The 23,608-nt window shown below is 44.6% G+C and overlaps 1 protein-coding gene across 2 annotated transcripts; it reads right to left on the reverse strand.

The window, feature by feature from the left end:
- On the reverse strand, positions 1-23,240 carry LOC123991421 (ATP-dependent zinc metalloprotease YME1L1-like). Of its 2 annotated transcripts, none has more exons than XM_046293001.1 (18): positions 23,044-23,240; positions 22,009-22,143; positions 21,184-21,382; positions 20,940-21,041; positions 20,580-20,686; positions 20,013-20,166; positions 19,512-19,619; positions 18,939-19,112; positions 18,192-18,344; positions 13,757-13,889; positions 13,562-13,624; positions 12,553-12,665; positions 12,001-12,156; positions 11,218-11,369; positions 10,576-10,702; positions 9,672-9,745; positions 4,593-4,679; positions 1-1,555 (listed from the first exon to the last, which is right to left on the reverse strand). In XM_046293001.1, exons 1-18 carry the CDS (start codon positions 23,074-23,076, stop codon positions 1,412-1,414), a joined length of 2,214 nt encoding a protein of 737 aa, XP_046148957.1. In that variant the 5' UTR covers positions 23,077-23,240; the 3' UTR covers positions 1-1,411. The 2 variants fall into 2 exon arrangements, with proteins under 2 accessions (XP_046148957.1, XP_046148958.1); XM_046293002.1 differs by having other exon boundaries at positions 19,536-19,619; positions 23,044-23,239.
- Between the last annotated feature and the right edge of the window lie 368 nt (positions 23,241-23,608).

Below are 23,608 nucleotides of genomic sequence, written 5' to 3' on the forward strand. Positions count from 1 at the left end.
TGATTTTAGAATAATTTTTATTTGAGCTTCCACAAGATCCACTTCCAACGAGAAACAGATTTAAATACATCTCCTCTCACATTTCATTTACACCATGGATGGGCTCAGACACGAGGGCCTAAAATAGCTAACGATGGCAAGTCCGGCACACTTTGGGTAAATAAATAAAATAACAACATAAAATGTGTATATTGACCTGCATACAGTGAATCCGTCACAACTCAGACGATGAATCATTTAAGGGAACGCTGATACAGCCATTTTGTATTTAGATTATATATATATGCATGTTAAAAATTTGTATGGTTTTTAAATGATAAACCCATATTTTATGGTCGGCCGTTTCTATCACTAATATTCTTCAGTGAAAAAGCTATAGGTCAAGTAGGATCAGATCGGCAAACAATTGTTTTCCCTCATAACTTCGATAGCATACCAAATACACGATGAGGCTTTCATGCACAAAATTGCTAAAGAAAAGAAAACAATTGTGCGATATAAGATCCTATTGGCTGAGGACTATTGGGGGGGGGGGGGGGGGGGGCGTTCACATGCTTCTGAAACTGTCGTTTCAGTTTCGCTTGAACGACCCTCCAAGTAATTACAAACTGCGTTTTTTTGTTTGTTAACGAAGACATTTAACCACCCCTTTTCAACCCAAAGTTAACAATAAATATATTTGACAATTACAAACTTATCAATGTGGATACCGTAGCTAGTTTGGCCATATTGGCAATGTTTAGCAAGCTAGCTAACTTAATTATTAGCAATGTTAGCTAGCTTCTCATTGGTTCAAGAATTGGTCCGACTTCAAAAGCACATATCGGATTTACAATCTCCCACTTTCCCAGGAGCACGTTAATGCATCATAATGCAGCACTTTCTCGATCAATACTGTATATACAAACTTTAAGGGGGAAAACTTGAGGGGGGGGCGACGACAATGTCGATATCAAAAAACTAAAATCCGGGCATTTTGAGCTCAGGGTGTTGAAATGAACCTTGCTATGGGCCTTTGTCGCTTGACAAAGCTGCCGTACGGGAATGCCTGCCCAACATGACAGACAGAGGAGTCATAGGTTCAGAGGGATAAAACGAGGTGCGACTATGAGCTAGTCAGTCATTTACGTTGAGGGGAAGAAACCTATAAAGCCTCTAAAAACCACACCATTGTACATCTTAAAATTTACATAATTCAGATAAAATGTCTTACAGGGTTGGGGTGAATTTCATTTTAATTCCAGTCAATTCAGGAAGTACGATGAAATTCCAATTCCTATTATCTTCAATGCTTTTCCATTGAGGAACATTTTGAATCGGAATTTGGTTTACTGTCTGAATTGACTAGAATTTAAATGGAATTGACCCCAACCCTGACGTCTAACTGTCTCTGACTAGGCTTCTCTCAGAGTCATCTAGGGTCCAGGGCCTTGCCCTCTAGGACCAGCTTGATCTCTTTGGCATCCAGAGTTTCGTACGTTAGCAGAGCCTCGGCCAGCGTCTTGTGCTCATCGCTGTAGGTCTTCAAGAGGTTTTTGGCTCGCTCATACGAGTCCTGGATAGGAGAGAGAGAATGAACGTCAAAAGAAACACAGAATGTAATCTTCAACTAGGAAAGTCAGTTAAGAAAAAAAAAAAATCTTATTTACAATGACGGCCTACACCGGCCAAACCCGGAAGACGCTGGGCCAATTGTGCGCCACCCTATGGGACTCTCAATCACGTCCAGTTTTGATACAGCCCGGAATCGAACCAGGGTGTCTGTAGTGACGCCTCTAGCACTGAGAAGCAGTGTCTTAGACCGCTGCGCCACTCGGGAGCCCACGGATTATTATCACACTTCCGTTTTCATAAGAATGAATATTGAAGAAACTATTATTTTAGGAAGTTGAACGATTATTGGTTGGTTAATACGAAAATTAACTAATACTTTATTAACTATACTGAACAAAAATATAAACGCATCATGTAAAGTGTTGGTCTCATGTTTCATGAGCTGAAATAAAAAAAGATCCCAGAAATGTTCCATCTCTCTCAGACGTTATGCAGAAATGTGTTTATATCCTTGTTAGTGAGCATTTCTCCTTTGCCAAGATAATCCATCCACCTGACAGGTGTGAGCATATCAAGAAGCTGCATATTACATAGGTTCACCTTGTGCTGGGGATAATGAAAGGCCACTAAAATGTGAAGTTGTGTCACACAACACAATGCCACAGATGTCTCAAGTTGAGGGAGCGTGCAATTGGCACACCGACTGCAGGAATGTCTCCCAGAGCAGTTGCCAGATAATATCTCTACCATAACCCACCTCCAACGTCATTTTAAAGAGTTTGGCAGTACGTCCAACTGGCTTCACAACCGCCGTCACCACTAGAATCAGGACCACCCGAGATCAGCCACCCGGACAGCTTAGGAAACTGGGTTTGCAAAAAATATATATATTCTGCACAAACTGTCAGAAACCGTCTCGGGGAAGCTCATATGCATGCTAGTCGTCCTCACCAGGGTCTTGACCAAACTGCAGCAAATGCTCACCTTCGATGGACACTGGCACGCTGGAGAAGTGAGCTCCTCATGGTTGAATCACAGTTCCAACTGTACTGGGCAGATGGCAGACGTGTGGGTGAGTGTAAGTCGCTCTGGATAAGAGCGTCTGCTAAATGACTTAAATGTAAATGTAAATGTGGTTTGCTGATGTAAACGTTGTGAACAGAGCGCCCTCTGGTGGTGGTGGGGATATGGTTTGCACAGGCATAAGCTACAGACAATGAACACAATTGCATTTCATCGATGGCAATTTGAATGCACAGAGATACCGTGACGAGATCCTGAGGCCCATTGTCGTGTCATTCATCCGCCGCCATCACCTCATGTTTCAGCATGATAATGCATGGCCCCATGACGCAAGGATCTGTACCCAATTCCTGGAAGTTGAACATGTCCCAGTTCTTCCATGGCCTGCATACTCCCCAGACATGTTTCCCATTGAGCATGTGTGGGATGCTCTGGATCAATGTGTTCCAACTCCCGCCAATATCCAGCAACTTCGCACAACCATTGAAGAGGAGAGGGACAACATTCCACAATCAACAGCCTGATCAACTCTTATGTGAAGGAGATGTATCTCTCTGGATGAGTCAAATGGTCACAGATATTGACTGGTTTTCTGATCCACGCCCTTACCTTAAAAAATATCTGTGACCAACAGATGCATATCTGTATTCCCAATTGTGAATTCCATCGACTGGGCCTAATTAATTTCAACTTTTTATGGCTGCAGGGGCAGTATTGAGTAGCTTGGATGAAAAGGTGCCCATTGTAAACGGCCAGCTCCTCAGTCTCGGTTGCTAATATATGCATAGTATCATTAGTATTGGATAGAAAACACTCTAAAGTTTCCAAAACTGTCAAAATATTGTCTGAGTAGAACAGAACTGATATTGCAGGCGAAACCCTGAGAAAAACAGGAAAACAAAGTGGCTTCTATTTTGAAAACTCCATGTTCCATAGCCTCCCTTTGCTGGATATGAACCAGATTCCTTTTCCTATCGCTTCCTCAAGGTGTCAGTCTTCAGACATAGTTTCAGGCTTTTATTTTTTTTAAATGAGCCAGAACAATAACATCGCGTCAACTGGTCACATGAGTTTTGCTCACGCAACAGAGTTTGGATAGGTATTGCTTTTCCCTCTCCTACTGTGAAAGACATTTGTGGTTGATATATTACCGATTATATATTTTAAAAACAACCTGAGGATTGATTATAAAAAACGTTTGACATGTTTCTGTGGACATTATGAAAACGATTTGGAATTTGTTTGAGTTGTCGTGACCACTCTTTCCTGCGCATTTCTGAACATAACGCCAGGACAGCGGAGTCAATCACCACCTTCCGGAGACACCTGAAACCCCACCTCTTTACGGAATACCTAGGATAGGATAAGTAATCCTTCTCACCCCCCCCCCTTTAAGATTTAGATGCACTATTGTAAAGTGACTGTTCCACTGGATGTCATAAGGTGAATGCACCAATTTGTAAGTCGCTCTGGATAAGAGCGTCTGCTAAATGACTTAAATGTAATAACGCGACAAACAAACGGAGGTATTTTGGATATAAAAATAATCTTTATGGAACAAAAGGAACATTTGTTGTGTAACTGGGAGTCTCGTGAGTGAAAACATCCGAAGATCAAAGGTAAACGAATAATTTGATTGTTTTTCGTGACCAAGCTTCCTGATGCTAAGTGTACTTAATGTTTTGTCGTGCGATCGATAAACTTACACAAACGCTCGGATTGCTTTCACTGTAAAGCATAATTTCAAAATCTGACACGACAGGTGGATTAACAAAAGGCTAAGCTGTGTTTTCCTATATTGCACGTGTGATTTCATGAATATAAATATTTGTAGTAATATTTATTGAATGTAGCGCTATGCATATTCAGCGGTTGTTGATGACACTTATCCCGATAGGGGGATTGCAGCCATACCAAGTTGACTTATTTCCTTATATTTTTGTTTAGTGTAGATAGGATTTGACAATTATTATTATTATTTTTAAGTGCAGTGGGGGAAAGTTTGGGAAGCTTACCTTGAGCAGGACCCTGACTTCCTGTTCGATGGCTGCCTGCGTCTCAGGGCTCTGTTTGGTTACTTCAGCATAGGTCATGACACCAAGCTGAAACAATACGTTTTAGTAGTCTCAGGGTTAGGGGCACAGCAACAGTCTCAGGGTTAGGGGCACAGCAACAGTCTCAGGGTTAGGGGCACAGCAACAGTCTCAGGGTTAGGGGCACAGCAACAGTCTCAGGGTTAGGGGCACAGCAAGTCTCAGGGTTAGGGGCACAGCAGACCACGTATGCAGTAGCTACTCTAAGGCTCTGCGATAGACTAGCGTCCTATCCAGGGAGAGTACTTGTACATCAAGCTTCCTCACGCTACAGAAATAGGAGATCGGTTCCTGCTCCTGTGAGCCATTCCGGCACGACCAAGCCAAGGCTTCTTCTTTATAGTAATGAACCAAGTAAGGCAGCATGGGTTGCCAGGTCTGTGGCACAGTAAATCAGTCACTAATTTCAGGGTTGGCAGGGCAGGTTAAGTAAATGGTTTGATCAAAATAGTCAGAGAGCTGGTGGACACTGATGAGGTTATATATATATATATATATATATATATATATATATATTTATATATATATATATATATATATAAAAAACACGCATATATACACACACACACACACACACACACCTCTAATCAAATAGCTCCTCCTTATGCATTTCAAAATGACATTTGGCCCAATAATTATTATTATATATTTTTTTTAACTAGGTAAGTCAGTTAAGAACAAATTCTTATTAACAATGACGGCCTTGGAACAGTGGGTTAACTGGCCTAGGAACAGTGGGTTAACTGGCCTAGGAACAGTGGGTTAACTGCCTTGTTTAAGGGCAGAAGGACAGATTTTTACCTTTACCTAATCCTCGGGGATTCGATCTAGCAACCTTTCGGTTACTGACCCAAATCTCGAACCACTAGGCTACCAGCCGCCCCCAAAACTGGTGCTGTCTTATGTTGACATGATAAGTTCCGTGGTTGCCATGGCACCGCGAGGAAGCCATGGCAGAGAGCTCCTGGACATTTATCAATATTTTGTTGTTTTAGGTGTTTATTGTATTTTTTTGATAACTTCTTACTGAAATAAAATATCTGGTGGTCTTGGCCCAAAGTTGCTGGACTAAAGGCAAGTAAAACATGATTATTATTATTTTTTAAATTCTGGCTAGATAGCTATGCTAGCTGGCTCTGCGATCATTTGAACGATGCATCTCAATAACCCACACAGCACCGGGCGGCTTTCTACACTGCTTTTGTTTCCAAACGCCCCGGTTTTTGGAACGTGATGAGGGGTTGCTGTCTGCCTCATAGGGTGACTATACCAGACTACCACTACTGATGTGTGGTGGTCTTTCAGGCGCTGAGCTTTGCCTACACCCGCCGAAGCAGCACCCTTGTGGGTGTAACACTTTCAGTAGTCCATGATCCAGCCAACCTACGGAGGAGGATACGGCGAAGGTGTCTGATGAAGAGCTTCGGATCAGTCTATCCGACTGACGCTTCTCCCTCCCTGTACCATCGACATTCAGCCATTCAGCCATCACAATCAACACTAGCTGTCGGCTGTGGGAGACCATCACATAGGGCAAGACTCGCCACTGCCAGAAGCCTACTGTTGTTTTTAAAGTGTTCTCTTTGTAAAGAAAAGCGCGACATAAAATACATCTATTATTATTATTCTAATAGCCCCAGTAGACTACGGTCTGTAGATACTACGGTCTGTAGATACGAGGTAGACTACGGTCTGTAGATACGAGGTAGACTACGGTCTGTAGATACTACGGTCTGTAGATACGAGGTAGACTACGGTCTGTAGATACTACGGTCTTTAGATACTACGGTCTGTAGATACGAGGTAGACTACGGTCTGTAGATACGAGGTAGACTACGGTCTGTAGATACTACGGTCTGTAGATACGAGGTAGACTACGGTCTGTAGATACTACGGTCTGTAGATACTACGGTCTGTAGATACTACGGTCTGTAGATACGAGGTAGACTACGGTCTGTAGATACGAGGTAGACTACGGTCTGTAGATACGAGGTAGACAACGGTCTGTAGATACGAGGTAGACTACGGTCTGTAGATACGAGGTAGACTACGGTCTGTAGATACGAGGTAGACTACGGTCTGTAGATACTACGGTCTGTAGATACGAGGTAGACTACGGTCTGTAGATACTACGGTCTTTAGATACTACGGTCTGTAGATACGAGGTAGACTACGGTCTGTAGATACTACGGTCTTTAGATACTACGGTCTGTAGATACGAGGTAGACTACGGTCTGTAGATACGAGGTAGACTACGGTCTGTAGATACTACGGTCTGTAGATACGAGGTAGACTACGGTCTGTAGATACTACGGTCTGTAGATACTACGGTCTGTAGATACGAGGTAGACTACGGTCTGTAGATACTACGGTCTGTAGATACTACGGTCTGTAGATACTACGGTCTGTAGATAGGTAGACTACGGTCTGTAGATACGAGGTAGACTACGGTCTGTAGATACGAGGTAGACTACGGTCTGTAGATACGAGGTAGACTACGGTCTGTAGATACGAGGTAGACTACGGTCTGTAGATACGAGGTAGACTACGGTCTGTAGATACGAGGTAGACTACGGTCTGTAGATACGAGGTAGACTACGGTCTGTAGATACTACGGTCTGTAGATACGAGGTAGACTACGGTCTGTAGATACTACGGTCTTTAGATACTACGGTCTGTAGATACTACGGTCTGTAGATACGAGGTAGACTACGGTCTGTAGATACTACGGTCTTTAGATACTACGGTCTGTAGATACGAGGTAGACTACGGTCTGTAGATACGAGGTAGACTACGGTCTGTAGATACTACGGTCTGTAGATACGAGGTAGACTACGGTCTGTAGATACTACGGTCTGTAGATACTACGGTCTGTAGATACGAGGTAGACTACGGTCTGTAGATACTACGGTCTGTAGATACTACGGTCTGTAGATACTACGGTCTGTAGATACTACGGTCTTTAGATACTACGGTCTGTAGACTACGGTCTGTAGATACGAGGTAGACTACGGTCTGTAGATACTACGGTCTGTAGATACTACGGTCTGTAGATACGAGGTAGACTACGGTCTGTAGATACTACGGTCTGTAGATACTACGGTCTGTAGATACGAGGTAGACTACGGTCTGTAGATACTACGGTCTGTAGATACTACGGTCTGTAGATACTACGGTCTGTAGATACTACGGTCTGTAGATACGAGGTAGACTACGGTCTGTAGATACGAGGTAGACTACGGTCTGTAGATACGAGGTAGACTACGGTCTGTAGATACTACGGTCTGTAAATACGAGGTAGACTACGGTCTGTAGATACTACGGTCTTTAGATACTACGGTCTGTAGATACGAGGTAGACTACGGTCTGTAGATACTACGGTCTTTAGATACTACGGTCTGTAGATACGAGGTAGACTACGGTCTGTAGATATGAGGTAGACTACGGTCTGTAGATACTACGGTCTGTAGATACGAGGTAGACTACGGTCTGTAGATACTACGGTCTGTAGATACTACGGTCTGTAGATACGAGGTAAACTACGGTCTGTAGATACTATTCTGTAGATACTACGGTCTGTAGATACTACGGTCTGTAGATACTACGGTCTGTAGATACGAGGTAGACTACGGTCTGTAGATTCTACGGTCTGTAGATACGAGGTAGACTACGGTCTGTAGATACGAGGTAGACTACGGTCTGTAGATGCGAGGTAGACTACGGTCTGTAGATCAGTAGACTACGGTCTGTAGATACGAGTCTGTAGACTACGGTCTGTAGATACGAGGTGAGACTACGGTCTGTAGATACTACGGTCTGTAGATGTTTTAGACTACGGTCTGTAGATACTCGGTCTGTAGATACGAAAGACTACGGTCTGTAGATACTACGGTCTGTAGATACGAGGTAGACTACGGTCTGTAGATACTACGGTCTGTAGATACGAGGTAGACTACGGTCTGTCGATACTACGGTCTGTAGATACGAGGTAGACTACGGTCTGTCGATACTACGGTCTGTAGATACGAGGTAGACTACGGTCTGTAGATACTACGGTCTGTAGATACTACGGTCTGTAGATACTACGGTCTGTAGATACGAGGTAGACTACGGTCTGTAGATACTACGGTCTGTAGATACTACGGTCTGTAGATAAGAAAAGCGCTACATAAAATACATCTATTATTATTATTCTAATAGCCCCAGTAGACTACGGTCTGTAGATACGAGGTGAGTAGATACGAGGTAGACTACGGCCTGTAGATTCTACGGTCTGTAGATACGAGGTGAATAGATACGAGGTAGACTACGGCCTGTAGATGCGAGGTGAGTAGCAGCCTCAGTAGACTATGGTCTGTAGATATTACGGTCTGTAGATACTACGGTCTGTAGATACGAGGTGAGTAGCAGAGTAAATCTCTCAGTGTTGTTGTTTTTAAAGCGTCAGATTCTCTTTGTAAAGAAAAGCGCTACATAAAATACAACTATTATTATTATTCTAATAGCCCCAGTAGACTATGGTCTGTAGATACAAGGTGAGTAGCAGCCTCAGTAGACTACGGTCTGTAGATATTGTGGTCTGTAGATACTACGGCCTGTAGATGCGAGGTAGACTACAGTCTGTAGATACTACGGTCTGTAGATACGAGGTAGACTATGGTCTGTAGATACTACGGTCTGTAGATACGAGGTGAGTAGCAGAGTAAATCTCTCAGTGTTGAGTCGGAACAAAGTCGAGAATGTGTTGGCACATGTACAACATGGCTGAGAGATCCCTCCAATCACGTGCAATGCCTGAGAATGGCATTTACTGCACAGTGTCAACGCTTCCTTCTAAATGTATGGATACGGCCTTTGAGGAATAAGCCTTTGGTGAAATGAAATGCATTTAGACCATCTAAAATGCAGACTACTAGAGAGAAAAAGAAATGCAGTTAGGAACTATTTGTGTAGACTCATCTTCAATCTACCATTTTATGTGCACGAGGTATGATCTCTCACCTTGTCACTCATTCCGAACCTGGTCACCATCATCTTGGCTATTCTGGTCGCCCCGTCAAAGTCGCTTGACGCTCCTGGAAAACAGAGTCGCCACAATACAGGAGTAAGGCTGAGGGATGGGGAAACCACAATACAGGAGTAAGGCTGAGGGATGGGGAAACCACAATACAGGAGTAAGGCTGAGGGATGGAGAAACCACAATACAGGAGTAAGGCTGAGGGATGGAGAAACCACAATACAGGAGTAAGGCTGAGGGATGGAGAAACCACAATACAGGAGTAAGGCTGAGGGATGGGGAAACCACAATACAGGAGTAAGGCTGAGGGATGGAGAAACCACAATACAGGAGTAAGGCTGAGGGATGGGGAAACCACAATACAGGAGTAAGGCTGAGGGATGGAGAAACCACAATACAGGAGTAAGGCTGAGGGATGGGGAAACCACAATACAGGAGTAAGGCTGAGGGATGGGGAAACCACAATACAGGAGTAAGGCTGAGGGATGGAGAAACCACAATACAGGAGTAAGGCTGAGGGATGGAGAAACCACAATACAGGAGTAAGGCTGAGGGATGGGGAAACCACAATACAGGAGTAAGGCTGAGGGATGGGCCTTGAGAAATGTAACCACTCAAATTCATAGACAGAGCTAAGGATGCATCCACGTTATCCAAATAGTTGAGGCTATATACAACGTTTGTTGACAACTGTTTTGTTTACAAACAACGGAATAACTCAAGGTTATTTTGGACTCTGATGGGGTACGACAGAAGCTCATTTAGAAGTTATATTCTTCAAGAATCAACTGATTATACATCAATCATTTAGAAGTCCCAAAATTGCTGTAGCAGTATGCTCTATAGCGAAAGCCCAACCGATCTTGGTTTCACCCCCCCCCCCCTCACCAGTCGTGATGTAATCGTCGCCAAAGATGAGCTCCTCGGCCACGCGACCTCCCATGCTGACGTCCATCTGGGCCAGGAGCTGAGCCCGCGTCTCACTCCAACGGTCATTCTCTGGGAGCATGGACACCTAAACAGACAGATGGATGGTCTCAGACTAGTCCTTCCGTTGGTAAACCAATGTTCCTCCAGATCTGATTTAAGGCAAGCCCCCTGGAGCCGCCAACATCCAAACATTTTAAAACGGAGGCCAACTTCTTTCAGGAAGTCCATGGCAACAGCACCAAGGGGGGGTTCAAACAGGTGGCCAACTTCTTCTTCTTCTCCATGGCAACAGAACTAGGGGGTTCAAACGGTGGCCAAGTTCTTCTTCTCCATGGCAACAGAACTAAGGGGGGTTCTTCTTCTCCATGGCAACAGTAAAAGTAATGGCAGAAGGGACAATGCAGCTATCCTGTAAGGTATTTTACTATATAGTGGAACACGTTTAGCTTCGCAATGCAAAACATGGATGAAATGTAACAAACTATGACATTGCTAAATCAAGAGATGTTATGTCAAAGCAAGTGGGGTGATTCCATGGTAATATACCACAGCTTCAAACACTTCCTGGCCAATCAAAATGCAATGCTCAGTACTACTCACATGGCCAAGAGTGGGTCCTCTGGGCATGATGGTTGCCTTGTTGATGGGCATGGCGTCTTTGGTGTAATAGGCCACAATGGCGTGGCCTGACTCGTGGTAGGCTGTGATTTGCTTGTTCTTCTTATCAATGTCCACACTCCTGCGCTCAGGACCTTCAGTATAAAAGAGAGACAAGAGGAACCACTTTGATGAATTAAAAACACACGTCATTCATATTACTGTAGTGCAGGTTTACTCCAGTTTCGTTATATTTGGGCATTCCAACCTGAAAGATAGGACCATCAACTCCTGGGAAAATATCTGTCCTAGAGAATAACCAGAAACTCTTTGTCATTAAGCTCTCTCACATGGCAGGTTGTGTGTGTGTGATATATATATATATATGGTCACACACACACATGGTTAGCAGATGTTAACACGAGTGTGGCGAAATGTGTGTGTGCGTGCGTGTGTATGTGAGTGTGTATGTCTGTCTGTCTGTCTGTGAGTGTGTGTATGTAAGTGTGTATGTCTGTGTGTGTCTGTGTGCGTGTCTGTGTGTGTCTGCGTGTGTGTGTGCGTGTGTGTGTGTGCCTGTCTGTCTGTCTGTCTGTCTGTCTGTGTGCGTGTGTATGTGAGTGTGTATGTGTATGTGAGTGTGTATGTCTGTGTGCGTGTGTATGTCTGTGTGCATGTGTATGTGAGTGTGTATGTGTGTGTGCGTGTGTGTGTGAGTGTGTATGTGTATGTGAGTGTGTATGTCTGTGTGTGTGTGTGTGTATGTCTGTGTGTGTGTGCACCCACCCATGAGGATCTTGTCCTTGGAGAACTCCAGTTCCTTCATGGTGACCTGGTCGAGGCCGTCCACAGCTGCCTTCAGGGCTGCCTGGTTCACCAGGTTCTCCAGCTCCGCCCCCGTGAAGCCCACCGTCCCCCTGGCAATGATCGCCGCGTTCACGTCTGAACACACAACCGGCAGAGTCAAAAGGAGAATGTTGGCAATCCAAAACAGTGGGCTCTTCCATGCAGCAAATGTGTGTGTGTGTGTGTGTGTGTGTGTGTGTGTGTGTGTGTGTGTGTGTGTGTGTGTGTGTGTGTGTGTGTGTGTGTGTGTGTGTGTGTGTGTGTGTGTGTAGCTGTGACACCTAGTGATCAGAACCTCTCAACAAGGCGGCTAGGTTTAACGTCGCTATGATACATTAGTCAGCTGATATACAGTCTAAGCCAGGGGTTTTTTCAAACCTCTCCTCGGGGACCCGAGATGGCTCAGGGCTACAACAACATTGTGAAACGTCTGGGGGTTCCTCAAGGAGAGATCTGAAAGCCACTGATCCAAGCAACTGATTTGAGACCTACTGGGATCCACTTTGATCTTCTGCAGGTACCAGTTGAGGATCTCCGTACGTCCTTTCACGTCCGGACGAGGGACGGTCACTTGCATGTCAAACCTCCCCGGACGTACCAGGGCACTAAAAAAAAAGACAGAAGATCAATGGGGCTAATGATCCAGACAGCAACGGGGCTAATGATCCAGACAGCAACGGGGCTAATGATCCAGACAGCAACGGGGCTAATGATCCAGACAGCAACGGGGCTAATGATCCAGACAGCAACGGGGCTAATGATCCAGACAGCAACGGGGCTAATGATCCAGACAGCAACGGGGCTAATGATCCAGACAGCAACGGGGCTAATGATCCAGACATCAACGGGGCTAATGATCCAGACAGCAACGGGGCTAATGATCCAGACAGCAACGTGGCTAATGATCCAGACAGCAACGTGGCTAATGATCCAGACAGCAACGGGGCTAATGATCCAGAGAGCTGACATGGTTGTATACAATTCGAACAGAGTACAGACTCCAATCTCAAGTGTGTCAATAACAATTGCATTCTTTAATTTACCTTTAGCCTTTGTGACTCTACAATGAATGTATAACGCTTCTCGGTCAATGGGAGCAAAATGAAGAGTGGTTCTATTTACGACCTCTTTCTAAAAATAGATTTGTTCCATTTATACAGCTTTTTGCTGGTCCTATGACCAGCTCTCAAGAATAACTTTCGTCTGGCGACTTTTCCAGTAATCTCACCGAGGGACATCCGAGGAGGACCGTGGCAAAAAAATGCAGAATCAGTTATCTGGGCACATGGGAAGTGTAGTTCCCACTGTGCAATTCGTTCCAATGAACCACCCAGCCTTATTACCACATTTCAAGTGTGATTTTGCAACTCGGAGCTGAAATCCAGAGGTCTGAAATTTTAAGACGAGACAGACAACCAGCCAAGTCCTGACAAAGGGACCAAGCCTACTGGGTTGGTAAAAAGCCAACAGAAACACCTGCTACTACCCACTGAAAACATACTTATCCAAAGCCTCAGCAAAGTTTGTAGCGCCGATAACGATGACCCCTTCGTTTGGTTTGAACCTGTGGAGTATCAACACATTGAATGAGGAAAATACAAGCCTTGTGATATGCACCAGGTAAACAAAAAAAAGATATGCAGGCTTAATTCTCTGATGCAATAGCTATATACAGTATATTCTGAGTTGTTCTGACCCGTCCATCTCTGCCAGTAGCTGGTTGATGGTCTGTCTGGAGTAGGGGTGCATGGGAGACTCGATCCTCTTTCCTCCCACGCTGTCAAGCTCATCAATGAAGACAACACAAGGTGCGTTGGCTTTCGCCTCTTCTGCGGACCAAACAGAAAGAGATTGAGGCTGTGTCCCTCCTTTCCTGTGCTTCATGGTCACTGATCCAAGTAGTACTTGATTAGTTGAAAGCCACATTGTGGAATGACTGTGATGCAGAGGGGTTACTGTTTTATTTAACTTGGTCGGTATTTCATCAGGGACCACGCCGGAAACTAGTGGAGTCACTAACGCCGGAAACTAGTGGAGTCACTAACGCCGGAAACTAATGGAGTCACTAACGCCGGAAACTAGTGGAGTCACTAACGCCGGAAACTAGTGGAGTCACTAACGCCGGAAACGAATCACTAACGTCGGAAACGAATCACTAACGCCGGAAACGAATGGAGTCACTAACGCCGGAAACTAGTGGAGTCACTAACGCCGGAAACGAATCACTAACGCCGGAAACGAATCACTAACGCCGGAAACGAATCACTAACGCCGGAAACGAATCACTAACGTCGGAAACGAATCACTAACGCCGGAAACGAATCACTAACGCCGGAAACGAATGGAGTCACTAACGCCGGAAACGAATCACTAACGCCGGAAACGAATGGAGTCACTAACGCCGGAAACGAATCACTAACGCCGGAAACTAATGGAATCACTAACGCCGGAAACGAATGGAATCACTAACGCCAGAAACGAATCACTAACGTCGGAAACGAATCACTAACGTCGGAAACGAATCACTAACATCGGAAACGAATCACTAACGTCGGAAACGAATCACTAACGTCGGAAACGAATCACTAACGTCGGAAACGAATCACTAACGTCGGAAACTAATCACTAACGTCGGAAACTAATCACTAACGTCGGAAACGAATCACTAACGCCGGAAACTAATGGAATCACTAACGCTGGAAACGAATCACTAACGCTGGAAACGAATCACTAACGCCAGAAACGAATGGAATCACTAACGCCAGAAACTAATGGAATCACTAACGCTGGAAACGAATCACTAACGCCGGAAACGAATCACTAACGCCAGAAACGAATGGAATCACTAACGCCAGAAACTAATGGAATCACTAACGCTGGAAACGAATCACTAACGCCAGAAACGAATGGAATCACTAACGCCAGAAACTAATGGAATCACTAACGTCGGAAACGAATCACTAACGTCGGAAACGAATGGAGTCACTAACACCGGAAACTAATGGAATCACTAACGCCAGAAACTAATGGAATCACTAACGCCAGAAACGAATCACTAACGTCGGAAACTAATGGAATCACTAACGTCGGAAACGAATCACTAACGCCGGAAACTAATGGAATCACTAACGTCGGAAACGAATGGAATCACTAACGCCGGAAACGAATGGAATCACTAACGCCGGAAACGAATCACTAACGCCGGAAACGAATCACTAACGCCGGAAACGAATCACTAACGCCGGAAACGAATCACTAACGCCGGAAACGAATGGAATCACTAACGCCGGAAACGAATCACTAACGTCGGAAACGAATCACTAACGTCGGAAACGAATCACTAACGTCGGAAACGAATCACTAACGTCGGAAACGAATCACTAACGTCGGAAACGAATCACTAACGCCGGAAACTAATGGAATCACTAACGCTGGAAACGAATCACTAACGTCGGAAACGAATCACTAACGTCGGAAACGAATGGAGTCACTAACACCGGAAACGAATGGAATCACTAACGCCAGAAACGAATGGAATCACTAACGCCGGAAACGAATGGAATCACTAACGCCGGAAACGAATGGAATCACTAACGCCAGAAACTAGTGGAGTCACTAACGCCAGAAACTAGTGGAGTCACTAACGCCAGAAACGAATCACTAACGTCGGAAACTAATCACTAACGCCGGAAACTAATGGAATCACTAACGCCGGAAACGAATCACTAACGCCAGAAACGAATGGAGTCACTAACGCCGGAAACGAATCACTAACGCCGGAAACGAATGGAGTCACTAACGCCGGAAACGAATCACTAACGCCGGAAACGAATGGAATCACTAACGCCGGAAACGAATGGAATCACTAACGCCAGAAACGAATCACTAACGTCGGAAACGAATCACTAACGTCGGAAACGAATCACTAACATCGGAAACGAATCACTAACGTCGGAAACGAATCACTAACGTCGGAAACGAATCACTAACGTCGGAAACGAATCACTAACGTCGGAAACTAATCACTAACGTCGGAAACTAATCACTAACGTCGGAAACGAATCACTAACGCCGGAAACTAATGGAATCACTAACGCTGGAAACGAATCACTAACGCTGGAAACGAATCACTAACGCCAGAAACGAATGGAATCACTAACGCCAGAAACTAATGGAATCACTAACGCTGGAAACGAATCACTAACGCCGGAAACGAATCACTAACGCCAGAAACGAATGGAATCACTAACGCCAGAAACTAATGGAATCACTAACGCTGGAAACGAATCACTAACGCCGGAAACGAATCACTAACGCCAGAAACGAATGGAATCACTAACGCCAGAAACTAATGGAATCACTAACGTCGGAAACGAATCACTAACGTCGGAAACGAATGGAGTCACTAACACCGGAAACTAATGGAATCACTAACGCCAGAAACTAATGGAATCACTAACGCCAGAAACGAATCACTAACGTCGGAAACTAATGGAATCACTAACGTCGGAAACGAATCACTAACGTCGGAAACTAATGGAATCACTAACGTCGGAAACGAATGGAATCACTAACGCCGGAAACGAATGGAATCACTAACGCCGGAAACGAATCACTAACGCCGGAAACGAATCACTAACGCCGGAAACGAATCACTAACGCCGGAAACGAATGGAATCACTAACGCCGGAAACGAATGGAATCACTAACGCCGGAAACGAATCACTAACGCCGGAAACGAATCACTAACGCCGGAAACGAATCACTAACGCCGGAAACGAATCACTAACGCCGGAAACGAATGGAATCACTAACGCCGGAAACGAATCACTAACGTCGGAAACGAATCACTAACGTCGGAAACGAATCACTAACGTCGGAAACGAATCACTAACGCCGGAAACTAATGGAATCACTAACGCTGGAAACGAATCACTAACGTCGGAAACGAATCACTAACGTCGGAAACGAATGGAGTCACTAACACCGGAAACGAATGGAATCACTAACGCCAGAAACGAATGGAATCACTAACGCCGGAAACGAATGGAATCACTAACGCCGGAAACGAATCACTAACGCCGGAAACGAATCACTAACGCCGGAAACGAATCACTAACGTCGGAAACGAATCACTAACGCCGGAAACGAATCACTAACGTCGGAAACGAATCACTAACGCCGGAAACTAATGGAGTCACTAACGCCAGAAACGAATGGAGTCACTAACGCCGGAAACGAATGGAGTCACTAACGCCGGAAACGAATGGAGTCACTAACGCCGGAAACGAATGGAGTCACTAACGCCGGAAACGAATGGAGTCACTAACGCCGGAAACTAATGGAGTCACTAACGCCGGAAACTAATGGAGTCACTAACGCCGGAAACTAATGGAGTCACTAACGCCGGAAACTAATGGAGTCACTAACGCCGGAAACTAATGGAGTCACTAACACCGGAAACAAATCACTAACGCCGGAAACAAATCACTAACGCCGGAAACTAATGGAATCACTAACGCCGGAAACTAATGGAGTCACTAACGCCGGAAACTAATCACTAACGCCGGAAACTAATGGAATCACTAACGCCGGAAACAAATCACTAACGCCGGAAACTAATGGAATCACTAACGCCGGAAACTAATGGAATCACTAACGCCGGAAACTAATGGAATCACTAACGCCGGAAACTAATGGAATCACTAACGCCGGAAACTAATGGAATCACTAACGCCGGAAACTAATGGAATCACTAACGCCGGAAACTAATGGAGTCACTAACGCCGGAAACTAATGGAGTCACTAACGCCGGAAAGTAATGGAATCACTAACGCCGGAAAGTAATGGAATCACTAACGCCGGAAACTAATGGAATCACTAACGCCGGAAACTAATGGAATCACTAACGCCGGAAACTAATGGAATCACTAACGCCGGAAACTAATGGAATCACATTAAGGTGTTACCCCCTGGGTTGTACTCGGTGCATCTTTCCCCCCAATAAAAATCAATCAATCGAACCTATCAGGTCCTTTCACCAATCAGCGATCATGAGTGACAGGGTGAAGGTTGGTCAGTCAAGTGTATTGATAACGGTACACAGCCTTTAGATCTCCTCTGGGACTTACTGAAGAGGTTTCTGATGCGGCTAGCTCCGACACCCACAAACATCTCGTCAAACTCTGATCCCGATGCGTAGAAGAAGGGGACGTCGGCCTCCCCGGCTACAGCCCGAGCCAGGAGAGTCTTTCCTGTGCCTGGGGGGCCAATCAGGAGGATGCCTGACAGAACAAGAGGCCACAGAAAAGTGCAACATATGAACACATTGAAAGAAAGAAAATGTAATGGCACTGTGGAAAGAGACCACACAGAAAGATAAGACAAATAAGGACTAAGGAAGTAGCTTTGGCTTGAGGACATCTCTGCTCATCTCATAAGTAAGGAAGTAGCTTTGGCTTGAGGACATCTCTGCTCATCTCATAAGTAAGGAAGTAGCTTTGGCTTGAGGACATCTCTGCTCATCTCATAAGTAAGGAAGTAGCTTTGGCTTGAGGACATCTCTGCTCATCTCATAAGTAAGGAAGTAGCTTTGTGGAAATATCTGCTTTCTGTAGTCTGGGGCAGCTTAATGTACAAATACACCCCCTGGACAGGACTGTAGTCTCATCGTATGGCCTTACCCCCCCCCCCCCCGAAATCTATCTCCTTAATGCAGAGTGCCAATTAGACACACATTGGGTCCCATTTTTTACAGTCTTTGGTATGACTCAGCCGGGGATCGAACTCCCATCCTCAAGGCTGCCGCTAAACCAAAAAAGGCCCAGTGAGTTAGTAGAAGATAAACCGAATGTCACATTTACAGAAAGACACCGTACCTTTAGGGAGCTTCCCTCCGAGCACGGTGAACTTCTGGGGGTTTCTGAGGAATTCCACCACGTCTTGCAGTTCATTCTTGGCCTCCTCTACCCCCTTGACGTGCTCAAAGGTGACGCTCTTCACCTGAACCGGGTCCACTTGCGAGTCCAGGCCTGACGTGGTACGGAACCTCACTGTACAGTGCAAACCCACGACAACTCAATCAGACCACTGACAGACAACACCTGGGAATCTCCAACAGGCCTCTACTTATCATAGAAACTATGCTAGAATAACATTTGTCATGAACTACTGATTTTTGTTAATACCACTTTCATCTTACACTCAAACATATATGTTCAAATATCCATTTCCTATTCAATCATTCATTGTTAAAATGGCCAAAGGTGGAGTTTCTAATAAATACTATCATGGACCAGCGCCTGGGCAGCTAGGGGTTGGGCAGCTGGCTGATAATTGATCATAAAGCACGATCAGTGGAATAGCAGCCAATTCAACGATTGCTCTTGATGAAAAAGCACAACCCCAATGCAGTGATTCATGCAAACGTAAGAATTCAATAGAACACAAACCAGCATCAGAAAAGGACCCTTTACCCGAAAGAAACGGGCTTCTTGACAGGCCATAGATTCCCACAACGAGGAGGACCAATAGAATCAGCCTGGTCCTCCTTAGCGAGTCTGTCAATGGGAAGATAGAAATGAGTTACTGAAACATAAGAGATTAAGTTCGACTCAACAGTGCCACCCCGTGGACACTTGGTGGAACTGCTAGTGGTGCCCATGGGCTTAGTGCTTCACTGTATAACTGGCAGTCATGATTGACTTCAAGGAGGAGCAAATCTGTTACGAGCTGGGGCAGGGTTTGAAATATCAGTCTTCACTTTAAAAATGTTTCTCTATGATGACTAACACCATTCCTTTAAAGATTGTCTTTACTGACTTGTTTAGTCAAATAAAGGTTCCATCCAGTTGTTTTTATTTATTTTTTACATCACTTCCTGTTAGTCACTCTAGGAAGGGAATATGCTGAGTGATTTAGATGCCACATATGAAGAAAGTTGTGTGACGTGCCGTGTGTCCTCTGAGTGAAGGCCTGGGACCTCATGAAGCCCTCGGTGAAACCAGACTTGAAGGCATCTTGTTGGTCACCTTGCAGGTTCTTCTGCTTTACCACGTGATCCAGACTCTGTGCCTCTGGGGACTTGTCGGGTCTCATGAGGAGACCCTGTGATGGAGGGGGTGTGGGGGGGTGAAATAATGAGAGAGAGAGAGAGAGAGAGAGAGAGAGAGAGAGAGAGAGAGAGAGAGCATAATGTATGTGTGTCAGCAGGTGAGAGATAGAGGGAGGAGAAAGGAAGATGTTGAACATGAAAATGAGATGGGGCCTAGCCAGAGTGGTTACAAGACATTCAAAAAACAGCCCTTTCCACACAAAGGGGGCCAAAAAACTAAACAGTGTCAGAAGAATCACCACTATAGCATAAAGAACAACAGAAAAAGGGTGTTGGGTCACAATTTTAACAACACGTGCCAACAAAACAGATCCAATGGGTTCATTGACTGCATGCCAAACTATGTCTGTCCAAGAAGGGGATTTGTGGAGTACGTGACTGATTGCATAGTGTAACACTTCCTGACCTTCATGAATGCTGAAGTGTAACCCTCTGGTTCTGCCAGCCCCTGGTAACCAGACTCCACGCGCTTGCTCTTCCTCAGAGTCTTGAAGCCTCGGTTCTGGACCCTTACTGAAGAAGGAGAAGGGGGGGGTCACCAAGTACAATACTATTCATTTCACTATGTTATGTCATAGGACTTGTGAGTGGGTGTATTTGATTTGCCTGGTGTCGGTGGAGATTTCACTTTAGGACCAATGGAACTCTCTCAAATAGTTGATAATTTTACCATGGTGAATTCCCTATCTTCACTTGAGGGTCACTGGGCACATTCCACAGATGAGGACCACAGATGACACTAAATAAACCAGGTATGGTTTCTTACCAGGCCAGTATTGGAGCTCTGAACAGATGGCGTGTAGAGGACTCTGGTTTGGTCTGTGGAACATTGGCAAGCCAAAAACACCAAACCTTCCGTTTGACAACCCTATAGAAACAAATACACACGTCAACTGAAGACGATCACAAATACACACATGCAAAAAAACAAATGCGTGGTATCATTTTACTACAAATATACACCCGGCAACAAAAACACAGATTCATCAAATAAAACACTACGTCCTCACCGTGTTTGTTTTGTAAGAAAGAGTCCGCAGAGACGTGGGACGTCCTCCATATTGAAGCAGCTGGGCCCTCCTCTGAGCCCGGTGCGGGCAGTAACCTGTTCACCAGCTCATCCAGCTGACCCACCCTCAGGTCTGATAAGCCCAGGTCCCGGAGGATCACGGTGGGCTCACGCACCCTCTGTTCTGATAGACCCAGGTCCTGAAGGTTCACAGTGGGAACAGGAAGTCAGTATGAAGGACACATCAACTGTAATATTGAGCAAGCGTTAGCCTGGTCCCAGATCTGTTTGTGGCCAATTCACGGCCACAGGGGTTTCCCCTAGGGGAGGGGATGACGACCATTCTGGTTTAGCTAAGCTTGACATGTCTGCTTGGGGAGCTGTGCCTAGTCTGGTAGACCTGGTGGCCCTGCACACAACAGGATTCTCATAATTCCAATGTTATATGTTAGTCAGTACAAAGTCGCACTGGGGCTCCTGAGGACAGTGGAGGGGGTGGAGCCAGTTGATGCAAGCTATAGCTCTAAAAGGTAGACACAGCTTGTGTACATTGAGGCTTGTCCAGCCTGAGGGAGAACTGCAGTGGTGTCAGGAATAAGCCTCGGCTATGAGAAGAGGAATCCCTGATAACAAATGTACCACCTATGATTGCCATTAAGTAGGCTAATCTTACAGGGGAGAGTCTAACGGGACTTTTCTGACCAGCATCCCATTGACCGCCAGACTGGCCAAAATCTAGAACTTGACCCTTACCTTAAATCGAACCAATTTGAAAATTAAATATGGGTTTGCGTGTAAGCCACATCCCCTTAGTGTGTTATCGTACCTCTATGAGCAACAGGTCCTGCTCTGGTGTGACGTGTGTCTGCAGGCTCTGGACAGAAGCTGTGGCTGTGGAGCTGGCTGAGTTCTTCAGGGAATGGAGGGCATTGATGAGTTGGCCAATGAGTTGACTCGTTACCTAAGAAGAGTCAAGTGGCAAACAGAGATGGACATATTGGAAATGCATGACATGCATGATTTGTGTAATGTTGGCATATATTGTTCTGATAAACAACATTGCAGGAGGGATAATGATTGCCTGGGTCTAGGTGACCAGCCTACGATATTTCTTTCACTGTGCAATTTACAGCAGATTTGTGAGGCACCCGGGCTAGGGCACTGATGAGGGAAGGTCATTTGAGTTCAACTTGTAAATATCTTCTAATGAGATCAAAGGCATGACAAGTCCCTGCCATATAGTTACTGGTGTGAAGAGTTGCTTCTAATGTTCTGGCACCGGGCACTGGCCAGGTTTGACATTCATTTCTCCTATGTTACCATTTAAAAACAGCCGTCCTCATGCCATTGATTGACAGTATTTATTGATATTGTCATTCACAGGCAGATGTATAAAAAAAAATCAAGCAATACTTTTTTTTTATCGCGATAGCTCGATTATATAACTGACTGATATGATATGACATAACCAATTCGTCAGCTAGTTTGGTTAGTTACCCTAATTTATAACTAGCTAGCATCAAATTAACTTAAATGTAAAAAAAAAAAAAACATCGCTGTGGTGTTAGTATGAACAGACAACTAACCTTAGGAAATACTGAGATTGAGAAATGCGTAACATTCCCTACAGTAACTAGTTAACTAAATAAGCTTGATAAAACAAGAACTAGCTAACAATATTTATGGCTAGATAAATACTTTAAAACTTTATAAACAGCTAGCTAGTTATAAAATGTGTTGTCTCGTATATCTAAACGTTAATTAGCCAGCGCTTTCGAGTAGCTCGGTTACATCAGTCACCCAGATAGGTTATTATTTATTTATTATTTATCCGATCCTGGCTTTAGTGTCTTTTACTCACCTGTGGCTGGAGAGACGCCGAGAAGGACAACATTATCACAGCAACTTGAGGGTTAGTATGTGAAGACAGACCCCCCTCAATGTTACTGATTATACCAACTCCTCCTGGGCACAGTGCTTTTGTTGTTGTTTTTTTCTCTCTTGTTACAAAACTGTTACTTTCGTGAAAATGGCTTCTTCCTGAGAGGTCAACATCAACGTGACTTCTGGAAGGAAATTACTACCGGTTTGAACACGATTATTTTTCTTCGCTACACTTCTCTAGTTACTTCTCCAATATATATATATATTTTTACAAATAATTTGGTTTACCACGTTGTTGTCAAACATTTGTAAACGAGTTTATTTTACTTTTTTTAAAACAAAATATGCGTTAATGTTGATGCCTGGAATAGGTGTCCTACCTATTGCCTGATTCAATTCATGAACCAGAGTTGCTCTAGTAAAAATATTGATGTTCCAAAACGTCAATTATATTTATTGATTAATTTCTAACTTACTTTTGTTGTATAATATTAATTTTAAGTGTTCATATTATTGACTGGTCAAACGTTTTCATATAGGCA

Source organism: Oncorhynchus gorbuscha, linkage group LG12 (genome assembly GCF_021184085.1).
Source record: "Oncorhynchus gorbuscha isolate QuinsamMale2020 ecotype Even-year linkage group LG12, OgorEven_v1.0, whole genome shotgun sequence".
Taxonomy (NCBI): domain Eukaryota; kingdom Metazoa; phylum Chordata; class Actinopteri; order Salmoniformes; family Salmonidae; genus Oncorhynchus; species Oncorhynchus gorbuscha.

Coding starts and splice junctions, on each gene's coding strand:
- LOC123991421 (XM_046293001.1), bottom strand. CDS start 23,076: ATGTTGTCCTTCTCGGCGTCTCTCCAGCCACAG. Junction 9,746..10,575: donor CGACGATTACATCACGACTG/GTGAGGGGGGGG, acceptor TCTGTTTTCCAG/GAGCGTCAAGCGACTTTGAC. Junction 1,556..4,592: donor AAGTCAGGGTCCTGCTCAAG/GTAAGCTTCCCA, acceptor TCTCCTATCCAG/GACTCGTATGAGCGAGCCAA.